Genomic DNA, 14,058 nt, shown 5'->3' on the forward strand with positions numbered 1-14,058 from the left:
CTAAAGTTTAGCAACACTTGGCTGGCACTCTGCGCACACGGTTGTGCAACGTTACCATTGTAAATATTAATGAATGTTGCACAGATGCGCCAACAATGATCAACTGATGTTTGCTGATAGCTATTAGGAAATAAAATTGAGTTTTCAGACGATTTTAACATCTTAAAATTTTAGAATGATGTTTATAATGTTTCTGTCTAAGCTCTGCATCCTGCTGTGTGACTGCAGCTCTGATCACTGCGGCAGGAAAGGTTAAGGGAAACCACTCCGACGAGCTACTTAGCTGCTCTCAATTAATTATATTGCAAACAAACAGCGTTAAAAAACTGCACACACACTATGAAAATTTTACTAAAACATATATTCGCTGAATTTAATTCATTAATTATTATTTTACGTTTTGTGGCATTTTTAAATCAAAACTACCAAATTTCTAGAGCGTAATGCTTTCTCTCCTAATCGATCACTCCTCGCCAAACTCAGTAAAATGTGCACACGGTATTTTTAAGCGATGTTTAAAAGCCTGTCTGTGCATTTAAAATGAATTACAGCAGACACACACACACAAAAAAACTCTCAGAGAATTGAATCTATAAATGATGTATGTAGACGCGCAAATATCGCATTTTATTCATTCAGTTGGCTTCAATGAGAAGTTTTTAAACGAATAAATGTGCGTGCTCTAATAAGAATTTTTATTTCCCGACAATAACACATTTTATTGTGATCCGGGCAAATATCTCACACGTGGATGTGAATATGAAAATGCCCGGGGAGCAAATCTCCCACCAGCTAAACAGAAATTCCCCCCAAAAATCAAAAATATGTTTAAGCGTTTGGCCTAAAGTCGAAATTAATTCAGATTTCCGACTCATCTCAGGGAGCAGATAAAAGTTTCCTCTGCAGATGTGAAATGTCTGCTTCTCAGACCGCCGGGGCTGTCAGCGATTGAAAAGGCAAATGCGCCAACTAGTGTCAAAAAGTAGCACGGCGGAAGGCTTTAGCAGGGTGTGCCGTCATTTGATGTAACCCTCAACATTTCTAATGAATTCAGCCTCTGGCACACACGCATTGACTCTGTTATGTTCTTTGATGTGGAAAAAACACATTTGCTTGTTTGCTTTAATTTTTTTTATTGAATTCCGCTCAGTCAATTAAAATGATATGGATCTATCTTAAACCCATAATTTCACTTTATGAAAATTTAGAGATGGTGCGAAGCCTCGAGATATAATAGCGTCTAAAATGAATAAATGAGATTGAAACCGCAGACCTGTGCAGTCTCGGGCCTTCTTTAGATCACTTCCAAACAGCTGAGTTCAGAGGAGGCTGTGTGATAAACCAGCGTGGAGATAAAGGTGCACACCTTTGATCTTATATAATATTTTAACGATTAAGGTGGTGCCCTGTGACACTCGGGATTTACAGTAAATCTCCACAGAAGCCAAACGCAAGATTTATTCTTAAGCGCTATAGTCCATCAAATTCACCATTTAAAGCATCTGCTTATTTCATTAATAGTCATAATAAAAATAATAATTTAAGCAAAAGTATTTGCTTGCATGCTGGTTTTGTTTTCGTAAGTTATATCTGGCGTCTCTTATTCTGAAAAAATAAAATAAAAATAAAACATTTCCTCTTAACGCACGCTGTCTCCTGCTTTCTGTTTCATGTAAAAAGCGTGTGTAGCGCATAAAAACACAGAGAAAAGCAGAGATATGTATCAATAATTTAGATCGTGTGTGTGACAACAGTGCATAGCTGCAGAGGGAGCACCGGCGAGTTTGATTGGTCTGATGAAAGCCCAGCCCAGTAGATTCATTGGTCGAAATCATCTCCACACTCCCAACCACTAAACACTAAAATGACTAGGGTAAAATAATATCGCGGCACTCTGCACCCTGTTCATCCTCACGGCTTCTTCTTGCGCCCTAAAGGATAACTTTTAAAGGAAATCCAACTGGAGCGACAGGATCGTTCCCATTATTCCAGAGTTGTGTTGGTTTTGGGTTTTTTTTTTTTTTTGTGGGAACACCTAAACTGGGATACGGTTGCGAGAACTTTTACGCAAGAAACAGGACATCGCTGTGCTTTAACTGCAGTTTGACTGTAGATATTCGAGTTTGAGAAATTTAATTAGACTTTTTTGTTTTGTTTTGTTTTTAAACCAGCGGTGAAAAAAGTTTCTGGTGAAATCAGCGGGAGGCGTCTGCTTAAAAAGAAAATCGCTGTTTAGTCGAGACATTTTTTTGGTTTTAGTTAGGCGGATTAATTTCTTTTTAATATATCGCGCCTGGATTACCTGTGCCAACAGACTCTTACCGATCTGCAGAAAAATATTTGGGAGATTCATTCACTTATTTGCGAGTTTGAGTGAGATCTCGGGCAGTTTGTGGTGCTTATATTCAGTTCTCACGCGGCAGAAAGAAATCCACGGTGTGCGGCAGACGCGAGCACCGATATAAGACAAGCTGAGCGCTGCCGCAGAGCTTTTATTTGCACGTCTTTGCTGAAATTAGAGCAAACCTTGTCGGCTCTGGTGCTGCTCGAGCCGACACATTATGTGCAGATGATCTAGCCACACAGTCACCAGTTTGTAGTTTCTGTTCAGGTAGCGAGGCTCTTTCCACTCTGCGCTCTCGCCTCCAACCTTTGCGCCAACACAGTGGACTCTTGACACCAGCATCGTCTGGAGAGACAGACAAAAACTTTTCCCTCCAAAGAGTTTTGCTCCTCTGATCCGACCCAGTCAGGTGGCACTGACCCAAGCTGTTGTGATGCATATTCCCGTAGAGCCGCCGACCACCAGACGGTTCACGCCGCCCTCCACATCCTTCCCCTGCAGCAAGATTGGAGACAGCAACGGGGCCATGGCCACCGCAGGGCCCATCAGGTCAAGACCGGACACCAGGAACGTGGTGGACGTCCTTGCGGACCACGCGGGCGAGCTGGTCCGGACCGACAGCCCGAACTTCCTCTGCTCTGTGCTGCCGTCTCACTGGAGGTGCAACAAGACGCTCCCCGTGGCTTTCAAGGCAAGACACATCGCTCCTTATTATCATGTGTTATGTTTTTCATTTAATAATTCCCACTGCAGGCCTCTAACTTCCTTAAATGTACGAGTAAAGAAAAAAAAGAAGAACAAAAAATAAATAAATTAAAACCAAGCAAATGGGACTTGAGGAAGTAATCCATTTTCTTTTATTTAGAATTATCTGATGGGATTTTTGGGTGACTTTCAGTTTTTGCTTTGAGTGAAATTTTAAATATCAAATCGTAAAAATAACATTTGCTTTTTTAGGCTTTAAATTGCACAATAAGGGATAAGAAATTTAAGTGCAAGTAGCAAGAGCAGCTGAATTAATATTTTGTACCTTTATGTGTTTCTGGATTACGCAATGTTGACGCTTCCTGAGTCAATTCTTGTGTTTTTATCAGTTAACTGTCTTTGTCATGTGTTCGGATCCGCTCGGATGAGGACATCACAGTCACAGAACGTGTAGTGAAATTTATATGGTTTCTTTGTTAACGTGATGACATTGTCTACTTTAAAAAAATCTCCAAGCTGCATAATTCAATCAGCAGTTTATTGTTGACATTGTGTTCAAATTGTACAATGTACGATTTCTAACTTAATATTACGAAACAGTCGGATGCGGTTTTACGCGCGCATTGAGCACATTTGCTTTGATGACCCGAGTGACCAACATCTTTTTTCCCTCTCCTGCGCTCAGGTTGTGGCTCTTGGTGACGTCCCCGACGGGACTCTGGTCACCGTGATGGCCGGAAACGACGAGAACTACTCGGCCGAGCTGAGGAACGCCTCGGCTGTAATGAAGAACCAGGTGGCTCGCTTCAACGACCTGCGCTTCGTGGGCAGGAGCGGACGAGGTGAGCGTAACCTCTGAAACTCTCTCTCTCTCTCTCTCTTTCTCTCTCTCGCTCTCTCTCTCTCTCTCTCTCTCTCTCTCTCTCTCACACACACACACACACACACACACACACACACACACACACACACACACACACACAGGCCTGCACACAAACGATGAGGGAATGTCTGCGTGTAATGCATTTGAAAACACATAATAATAGATCATATTTCTGGGCACAGAAAAAAACAAACAAAAAACGAGTGACAACATATTATTTTTGAGAGAACGCGGATGATATGAAACTAAATATTTTGCACAGGCTGCACCGCTGCGCGTATTAAAATACAGCTCGCGCATAAATACTTTTCTGTCAGTTTTGGGGATGATTTCTGTTGCTGAGATAATTCTGCAAATGTGGAAGCGTTTATGTTTGGGTACGACGAGTGCCCACACCTTGCCAACTGACGTCCACGGGTGTCATCAGAAACATCTGGCCTGCGTCACGGTATGCAGCTGCAATGTGGCTGTATAATTTTCTTAATCCGAGGGAATACAAATAATCATCGACGTGGTGCAAGTCGGAGGGATGGATGAGAAACCACCGTGCAATTTATGTCCCGGGGCAATTTGTCAAATAATCCCCGCCACCGTTTAGGATGCGTGCATCTTATGGACTATTGCGCACTATTTATCACGGTTATTGCTGTATAAAAATTCCCACGTCAACAGGCTCGTTTCCAGGATGTTGTGGTCAAACCATAGGCCTACCGTGTACCATTTTATGCTATATTGAGAAAATCAAAACAGCGCAAAGTTCAAGTAAATATGGTCAACTTAAATAATAAAAGAGAACGATTTTAAAAGCCTCATCGGAGTCATTTCGCTTCTCTCCGTGAGGCCATTTCTGGATTTTATATTTCTATTTTTTATCTGATTGTCTTTTCCATGATTTTTTTTAAGTAGTTCGTACCTTTTATTTCTGCAGCCAATTAGCCCACCCACATGAGGATTTTATGTCTGTCTTCCCACTCAGTCTCCATTTAACAAGGGACGCTATTCTCAGAGCCTGGGACGAGCGCCGGACTCCCTGCGTGGTCCAGCCTTCCTCTCTCTGCACTTTGATGCAGAATGGGAGCGAGAGCCTGCCTTGTTGAACAATAAACTCTTGCTGTAAGCTCTTTGGCACAATCTGGAAGACATTCCCTCAATAATCCAAATCATACCCGCAGCCAGACCGTCAAAAGAGAGCCGGTCCTTGGCTTCTTCTCTTTCTTCTTCTTATTATTTAATTTGAATTCAAAGGCTGCAGCAGCGGGACGAAAGCCGGTGATGATTTGAGGTTGAACAAGCGAAGTATTGTTGTGAGAAGAGAGAAAATAAGTTTTGCAGATCATTCTAAACGGTCGTTTACAAAGAAGAATAAATAACACTCATGAACGCGATTTGGTTGCTGTGCTGCAGGAAAGAGCTTCACTCTGACCATCACCGTGTTCACTGGACCGCCTCAGGTGGCCACGTACCACCGCGCCATCAAAGTGACCGTGGACGGACCCCGCGAACCACGCAGTAAGTGCACACGCACACGCACAAAGAGACCCACTCACACTAGCATTATTGCTAAAATGCATTGAGGTGCGATGCTGCACAGCACTGTCAGCGTCGACTCCCGATTCTCTAAGTGTGGGTGTCAGTAAACCCACTGGCTTCTTGAATGTAGATGAGAGTCTTACACTGAGCAGGCCTGAAAGCAAGTGCAAGTGCATTCGTGGGTGTGCAGTGCCTTGGTGAAGGGAGAGCTAGAGAATCAGTTCACACGATCAAGATGTGCTAGAAAATCCAGTTTCCCCTAGATTTCTTTTGGGGTTAAGGCTTGGGTTTTGGGGTTAAGATTAGAGTGAAGTTTGGGTTAAGCTTGGGTTATGGTAAGCCTCTAGAGAATGAATGTAGGGCAATATATTGTCCTCACTTAAATAGTAGGGTAGGCTTGTGTGTCTGTGTGTGTGTGCAGCAGGGGCACAGGGAAGGGCCCTGTCAGAGGAAACTGTAAAGCATATTAAGGCAAAACCCAAGACCACTAAGAGGAGCTGAGTGAGTCTCCAAGCCGCAGGTGGCTCAGCTCAGTGGAACCCTCCTCCTCCTCCTCCTCACTCCTACTTTCTTCAGCGCTGGTCAGAGGGGTCGTACTGTACCTGCCTGCACAACCACATAAGTGGCTCGTTGATTTAACACAGGGCAGACTCCAGCCACCGTTAGCCCTGGCAGGAAGGCACGGCATGCTAAAGCTGTTAGCGCCATCCTTCAGCCACAGCTACATGCTCTTGTGGTTTGATGCTTCTAGTGCGAGGGATGGTGAAAGCAGAGGTACTCAGATGACTCAGTCACTGACGGTTAGAGCTGTATGCGTGCATTTTTATTTTTTAATGAGCTCAAGGTGAGATAGATATGAGAAATAGGATTTTCTGATAGTTTCTATGGAGGAATCTTACTTATCAGGGTTGCTTAGAGGTGGATAACTGCGGCTTATGCGGAAGTGGGTTCTTTAGAACCGGTGAACATGGAGCACACAGGGGACAGAGAGAGTGGCAGCGAGAGCCACATGAAAGGACACGGTTAGCAAAGGGAGCTCAGGGGGCATGGAGTGAGAAGCATCAAGCCCCCCACCCCCACTCCTCACCCTGCCAAACTAAGTGCCGTCTATTTGCAGAGGTATAAAAGAGAACAGCGAGTAGATAATAATAAACGCTGTGTGTGTGTGCGGGCATGGTTTCAATTTGATTGTATTCTGTTCAAATAGAAAAAAAAGAAGCTGAATGTGTGTGCGAGTGCATCAAGTGCATTCTCTGGTTCATCTGCAAGTGTGTCGGTGTGAAATAACTGTGTACGTTAATGCTGTCTCCTGTCTGTCTGTCAACAAGTTACGGCTTCAGCTGAGGCGTCAGAGAGGCCGTGCTACTTTTACACTGGCGCTGGGTGCTATAAAGTAACACTGTTTAATTTAGGGCAGGAGGAATTTAGAGCTCCATTAAACTCTGTTACACTGTGCTGAGAGGAAATTCACAGAATGACAGAAAAGAAACGTCTGAATATGATTTCAATATTCATGAACTCGAACTAAAGCCCCCTCAATTTCAAACACAGACTGGTGGCCTTTTGTGCAAAGGTTAAAATGCACTCTGTGAGGAGACCAGGATAGAGGGAGCATTTTGAAACGCAGCACATTTATATTGTTCATTATGCTGGTTTCAATGTGGTGCGTCTGATCTGAGGCCGAGATGAGCTTAGTTCGTAAAAAAAGAAAGAAAAAAAAACTCAAAATAGAAACCTCACAAGATGAGATTAAGGGCCTCTCTTATTTAAACAAGAAGCACATTCTGAGACTATATCAGACAGAACAGGAACACACACCAACATTCAGACATTATTAGGACCATAAAATTAATCAGATCATTTTCTAACCACAAGGCAGCACATTGCAACTGTGCAACGTGTCGAGCCAAATGTTGCGAGGCGCTTCTGCCAACACACAAAACTGCATTTTTTAAAAATTATGAATGTCATCTCAGAGACAGTTTTACATGCAAAAACTGCTTTTCTTTTGGTTGTTGTTAGTCAACGATTACACACAACGATGCCTGTACATCTTGGTCAGTGCCGGGCTCACCTGTCTGCAGGCTGGCAGGCCGCTAGGCCCGGCCGTGCGGGGCTTTGCAGGCTGTTTGTGTACGGCCTGCATTTGCATTGCTGCCTGTCGAGCCATGGCAGGAGCTGGCAGCGAAGGGAAGGAGGGATTTTAATGTTTACGGATCTAGTCGAGAGAACCTGATGGACAGGACTGCAGTGGTGGCTCGCCTGCGGCAATGTAACAAAGAATGCTATGCTTGAAAGCGCTCGAGCAGTAAGGGAAACACTTACGCTATGAGTACAGTTGTGTACACTAATGTATATCCACATGCCCAGACACACAGCATCACGGTCATGAATGCACACAGACAGAATTCTGTTCCTGAACAGTATTTTTGTCTCCCTTGCTGCTGATTTCCTCATCAAACATCCGGCATTTGTCATCCTAATCCACCCCCACCCCCCAATCTATCTGTCAGACTTTAATATCAAACTTCTGCTGAGCCCAAACTGGAAGCACAACTGTTGATGAAAGCTCTCCCTCCAGTTTCGTCTGAGCTCTAACAAAATATCACATCCAGCAACAAGAGAGGGCATGCTGAGCTAGAAAAAGACAGAAAGGCAAAAAAGGAAAGCAGATGACTGAAGTGTCGAGTCCCTCCCCTGTTTGTCGCTGCTATCAGATGCCTCCACACAACAGCTCATACGCCCGAGCAGGGTTATTCTCACCGATTAATCCCTCAGCTATATTTTTGTTGCCCTTCTCACCACCTCGCTTATACATGACATCAACTGCTGCCTATTTAGCCCCGGGGGAAGGGCCCGTTTGTATTTCTGTATCTCTCAACCTGAAATGAATCAGTTCCCCGAAAGACCTTGCTGTGGGTCAAGGCAGAGAGTTCAGACAAAATAAAGCTCTTTCGTTAAGGCTGACAAATAACAAGTATATGGTGTCAAAAAAATTATATAAATTTAATATCTGACAGCAGATTAGAGACTTGTCTGTGTGTGAGAAATCAGTTCAGCTATGAGTGTGTGTTTGTAATGTCACTAACTAGAAAATAGCTTCCACACATTTTCAGCTGAATCTTAAATATCTAGTTTTAACTCTGCCTCTGCCTCTTTGCCCTGCTGTGGAGATCCCCCCCGCCCTATTTTTTGGAGATATGTGCTGTGCCCCATGTTTCGTTATTAGTAGCACATCATAACCAAGATATTAAAAAACTAAAACCAAACAAAATGATCCATAAAACCTTGATGTGAGCAGTTTCACGTGGGAACTATTTCCTCTTTAACTGAACTGCACCTGCCAACTATGTCAGTATGCAGAAGAAAATGCTTCTCTACCTGCAACAGGAGGGTCACGCTTGTGACAGCGTGTAAACATTAATGCTGTAACTCAACTGAGCTGTAATATTATCTAGCTGCGTGTTTCCTTTGGTTGGCGGGTGCGCTTCGGTAGAAACAAAATAGTTCCTATGTGAAACCGCTCCCAATGAGGTTTGTGGATTTTTTTTTTTGAGTAACCGTGTCGTGGTTGCTGTTGAGTTTTTCAAATGAATTTTCGAGTTCCATCTCATTTAATCAGAGTAATATAATCAAGACGGATAAATAACACTAGAAGCGAAACGATGAATATGAACTGTTAGATAGATTGGCTCATTATTTTTTGTGCACGTATGAGGTGATGAGATTTGCACAGACTGTTGTTTGCTGAATGCTGAAGATGCGGCAGCTCGTTCCACCTGAGCGACGTCAAAGTGCTCATTTGTCTTGTGATACTTGAGAATGATACACGTGAAAACATCGTAACCACTAACAGAATTACACAGCATACGTGCAGTACCTGTATACATACAGCCAGAGCTGACACACTTTCCCACCAACACAGGCCCACGCATCCAAAATCACACAAGTACTGTCGTGTTTTGTTGCCTGTGTTTACTCGGTTGGGTGTGTTCCTACAGCTCCATGAGGAGAATGGTGGGCGTAGGGAGGTAGTCAGGGAGGGAGGGGAGGGGGTCGGGTGCATGTTAGAGTTGGCGGGTTGATTTTATTTGCATTTGGCACACAGACTGTACAAAGTATGCAAATAGACAAACAATGACATTTGCTGTGTTATTTTTCCTGTGATATTGCAGTCGCTCTGCAAAGTAAACAAAGAGATAGCATGAATGCTGCTGCGTATGCATTTGCGTGTGCGGGTGCCCAGCTTATGCACCTGCCAGGTGCATCTCTTTAAGTGCAGCCACGCCCATGCTCCGCAGATCACATGAAAGGATCCCCCTCGGTGCGAATTGCTCTCTCAAAGAAAACTTTGATGTTTGAAAATGGAGATGGGTGTCTTTGAAAGAAAGGCCTACAGGTGTATCAGTGCCACGGGAGGGGGGGGAAGCGGCATGCGTGATGCCGGGTGCTTTCCTGACTACGAGATGTTATAACCTGGAGACATAGCAGCCTGCTCATGCACACAGTCACACATACACAGACAAATAGTGGCGAGCCTCAACGATCAACCTCATGACCACCTAATTTATGATTTGGTTGAGACGAGAGTCTGCCTCAACACCACACAGAGACAGATGGGAACTGATAAAGGGCAGATTTTATATCTTTTCAAAGAAATGACACTCAGTGGCGTCTGCACTGACTGGAGCCTGTTGACTGTGGTCTTTCTCCCCCCCGGGGTCACTCCAGATGCATCATACTTGGCTTCAGTGATTAGACGTAGAACAAATATTGGCTAACTGATAAATCCACTGGAATGCAGTGGTACATATTGAATAGTTCTGAACTGATTTCAGAGAGGAACTCGTGTACTGGGACAAACCATCCACCGCATTTTGAGCTTTCAGACTTGTGACGGGAAGCAGATGAGGGCCATATCATGCATATCCGTAAGCTTTAGAAGCAGCCACTCAGCTGCTAATTATTTTCTCATGTCTTTTTTCGTTGTGAGTGTAACATGATCAAATTTTGTCGTGGGAGGATAAATAAAGGACTGAGATGGAAGCTCTCTGACCACTGTTGCCACCTTAACCACATCTAGAAGCTTTGAGGCCAATTCTCTTTGAGGACGAGACGCGCACTCGTGCATTCACACACAGTTGTAGGTAATCCTGCTTAAGCTTTTGCACTTAGGCTTTCCTGTGAAAGCAGAGCTAATTAGTTTAAATACCTCGGCCGAATTGTGATATAAACAAAGAAATTGCAGCCATTAGCCAATCACGGGCACCGTTTTTTCTCCTCTTCTCCCTTTGCTGCCTCTGTTTGTTGTTCGGCATGTTGCTGCAGTGTCAATGCACAAGTTTCAGCTGTATGAGGAAAAAGAAGAACATTGTCCACATTTTGAAACAGTGCAGTGAATCCTCCTCCTTCAGGCCTGCTGATGACTGTTGGAGGCACGCGCGCACACACACACACACACACACACACACACACACACACACACACACACACACACAAGCTTTGGGGTAAAATGCCCTTTCTTTTTCCGCTCAGACACAAATTTCCTCCCCATATTCACTGACGGTGAATAGAACAGCATGACGTCCCAGGAATTACCAAATTATTTACAGAGGTCCCAGACGGCACTTTTAATTCAGTCTTATGATGCAAGCAGAAGACACATTCTCATAATCAAATAAGAAGTCGGGCCAACATCTCCACTCAGCTCTCTCCACCTACCCACTCCCCTGCAAACTCAGCAGCCAAGCGTCTTTCCTGTTTACTTACCTATGACTTGAAGTAAAATGCCCACTCTGTGTGTGCTCACTCTTCCTTATTTACACTGACCCATACAGGAGGGAGCCATTACGACCTTTCAGCTGTAATTCAATAAAAGTTCCGATCTGCATTTAGAAAAATAAATGGCCCATGAGTGGAGGAATATTTTTCTCCCCCGCTGGATTATGACAATAAACCGTTTTCTGCGTTGGGGCAAAGAGTGCGAGGGGTGGGTGGGGGGGCGGTTTGTGGGAAGAAGGCACCTGCTGGTTACTGGAAAAGACGCTGTGTACCACCACCCTGCGGTTTGGATATTTATTTCTTCAGGCCTTAATGGTTAGGAACAGTGAGCAAATAATAGGTGCAGCAAGAACTTTTCTTTTGCTTCCAGCAGTGGAGAAAGTTGTAATTCTGTAGGTAAACACAGACTGGAATCATCAGAGCAAAGGAGAGGTCAGTCTTGTAACCTTGACACTTCTGCAACAGTCCACCAAGAGCATTAAAAAAAACAAAACGAAAAAAAAACAAAACAGACACACAGAGAAAGAACTGAAAGTAAAAAAAATAAATAAAAAAATTTATGCGTGCCTACATGATGGAAAATTCACACATTTTACATTTCACACATTTGCTCTGACCCACCTGGAATCTTAATCTTGTCATTCAGTGGAACTCTGTGTGTTTGCGTGTGTGTTTAGGGGCAAATGCACTCATTTTTGCACATAATTGTGTGTGAGCTACTATGCACGGAGGTGTGAACGCAAAGCCGTTTGACACATCTGCTGGCGTTGCATTGATGTATGTGACAGCAGCAGCTTGTCTTCCTTTCCCACAGCTCTGCGAGGCCCCCACCTTTCACCCAGCACCTCGCTACTTAGAGCGACCTGACTACCACGCAGACGCGAGCGTAAACACACACACAGATGTGCACAACAACCTCATTCACCGTTTGAGCTAAAATAACACACTCAGAGCAGCTTATTGCTTTAATATGATCTGTCACCCGAGCCAAATAGGCCTTCTGTGCACAACAAGGCCAAAGCAGCAGCAGCACTGCAAAGTCTGCAGGCATTCAGCCAAAAGGCCTGCAAAACAGCTCCACTCATATCACCCCCCAACACGCCTCAGAAGACAGTTACACACACACACACACAAAAGTACAGAAAGGCCAGACAAAAGAGGGATGATTGCTCTCAATGTGCTACGGGCCTTGCTGTATTGTTCTAGAATCTGGGTATACTATTTTGGCACCCCCTCACCCTCTTTGCCTGCCTCAACCTGCCTCGCTGCAGGGCTGTCCTTGTGTGGCACTGCTTCTGTTCCACACACACACACACACACACACACACACACACACACACACACACACACACGCAAAGCACTTTATCCCCTTATCAGAAAAGGAAGGCTTCGCTCTTTGCTCAAACAGTCTCATGTAGCAACTTCCGTTGTGAGCAGCTTGTGTTAGGCCTACGAGGGGGATTTTCACAGTGCTGATGTCCCCAGAGACAGGCTGATGCATCTGCCTCAGGGACCAGACGGTCCCCCAGCTGTGGCCGTAGAGGATGATAAAAGCATGCCACAACTTTTGTTGACGTCCCCCTGAAAGCCTAAATAATGTTTCCGCAAAAAAAAAAAGAAAAAAAAAACTAAAAGCGCTGCTGTGTTTATGATAGACACTTTAGCTCACACTTATATCCAGAGATACAGTTTGTCATTATCATGAAGTGAGCGCACAGAGTTGTAAAACTTTACGCATTTATTCATAAGGACGTACGGGAGCGTTATGTAAATGAGTTTAAAGCAGTGTAATGTCTGAGTGTGGCAAGCATCGACTCATTTAGGCCCAGACGAGACAGCCACAATCACCAGCCAAGGGTAAAACCCACATCCTTCAGGGTCAGCCTCAAAACAAGAACTTTGATTTGCCCCACTGTAAATACCCAATGGTGTGATTGGTGGCCTTGGGAAGCACAGAGCCAAATGCACTGCTGCAGAAAAGTGTTTTGGGCTGTGCTCATAATAGAACGAAAAGGGAAGTAAACGAAAAGGGTGGCAGAAAGAAGCAGGGTGGGAACGTGACGGGGGGGGGTTCAGGTCCACTAGAGAGGAGGAAGAGGAAGACAGGTGTACAAGGTTTTGCTCAACACATGTTGAAACGTCCCCAGTGTCTGTTGAGGGCAAACGGAAGTTTGCTCGCAGGCAAGTAGGCCCCACTGCAACATGTGTTCAACTGTCACCCCGGTACACTGTCGAGTTTCAGAAGTTAGATAAGGATGCAGCTTGTTTTCATATCTTTTCAAGACTTTAGTTTCAGTGCGCTAGCACAAAAAACAAGGGCTTCCCTGACCTAAAACTTGTGGTATTATTAAAATGATTCATTAATGCAACAAAAAAAGCTCACCCAGCTGCCATTTTGTGTACTTTGCGCTGGGCTCGGGAGTGCTCCTTACACTACCCAAACATTGTTTTTTTATGCAATTCAATACCATGCATACATAGACAGTCCAGACATAGTTTTCACTGTGATACATGCACTCCACATTAATTCTTGTCTGTTATCAGGGGCCTATCAAGTCCATTTATACGACGAAAACAAATATTTACACTTCAAATATATTCACTGCAGAGCTGGGTCACAGCCAAAGCACGTATTGGCCTTTGCTGTTCAGATAGAGTTTCACTTTGTCCCTGAAAAAGAACCCAGCCCTTAACTAAAAAGGGCTTGTGTTTAATGTGTCTCCCTTTGGACGGCAACATATGTTTCTTTCTTTTAAAGGAGGCAGAGACAGACAGACAGACAGAAAACGAGAGGAGAAGTAGAGAAAAGTGCGAG

At 44.2% G+C, this 14,058-nt stretch overlaps 1 protein-coding gene across 2 annotated transcripts in view; it reads left to right on the forward strand.

Moving 5' to 3' along the window:
* runx3 (RUNX family transcription factor 3) overlaps positions 1 to 14,058 on the forward strand; it is a 48,606-nt gene that overhangs the window by 16,811 nt on the left and 17,737 nt on the right. For both annotated transcript variants that reach the window (XM_082517344.1, XM_082517345.1), the window contains 3 exons: positions 2,794 to 3,035; positions 3,735 to 3,891; positions 5,337 to 5,441. In XM_082517344.1, coding sequence (XP_082373470.1) covers positions 2,794 to 3,035; positions 3,735 to 3,891; positions 5,337 to 5,441 — 504 coding nt within the window. The remainder of the gene's footprint in view (positions 1 to 2,793; positions 3,036 to 3,734; positions 3,892 to 5,336; positions 5,442 to 14,058) is intronic.

This window comes from Aulonocara stuartgranti (genome assembly GCF_965226115.1).
Source record: "Aulonocara stuartgranti genome assembly, chromosome: 19".
In the NCBI taxonomy this organism is placed as follows: Eukaryota; Metazoa; Chordata; class Actinopteri; order Cichliformes; family Cichlidae; genus Aulonocara; species Aulonocara stuartgranti.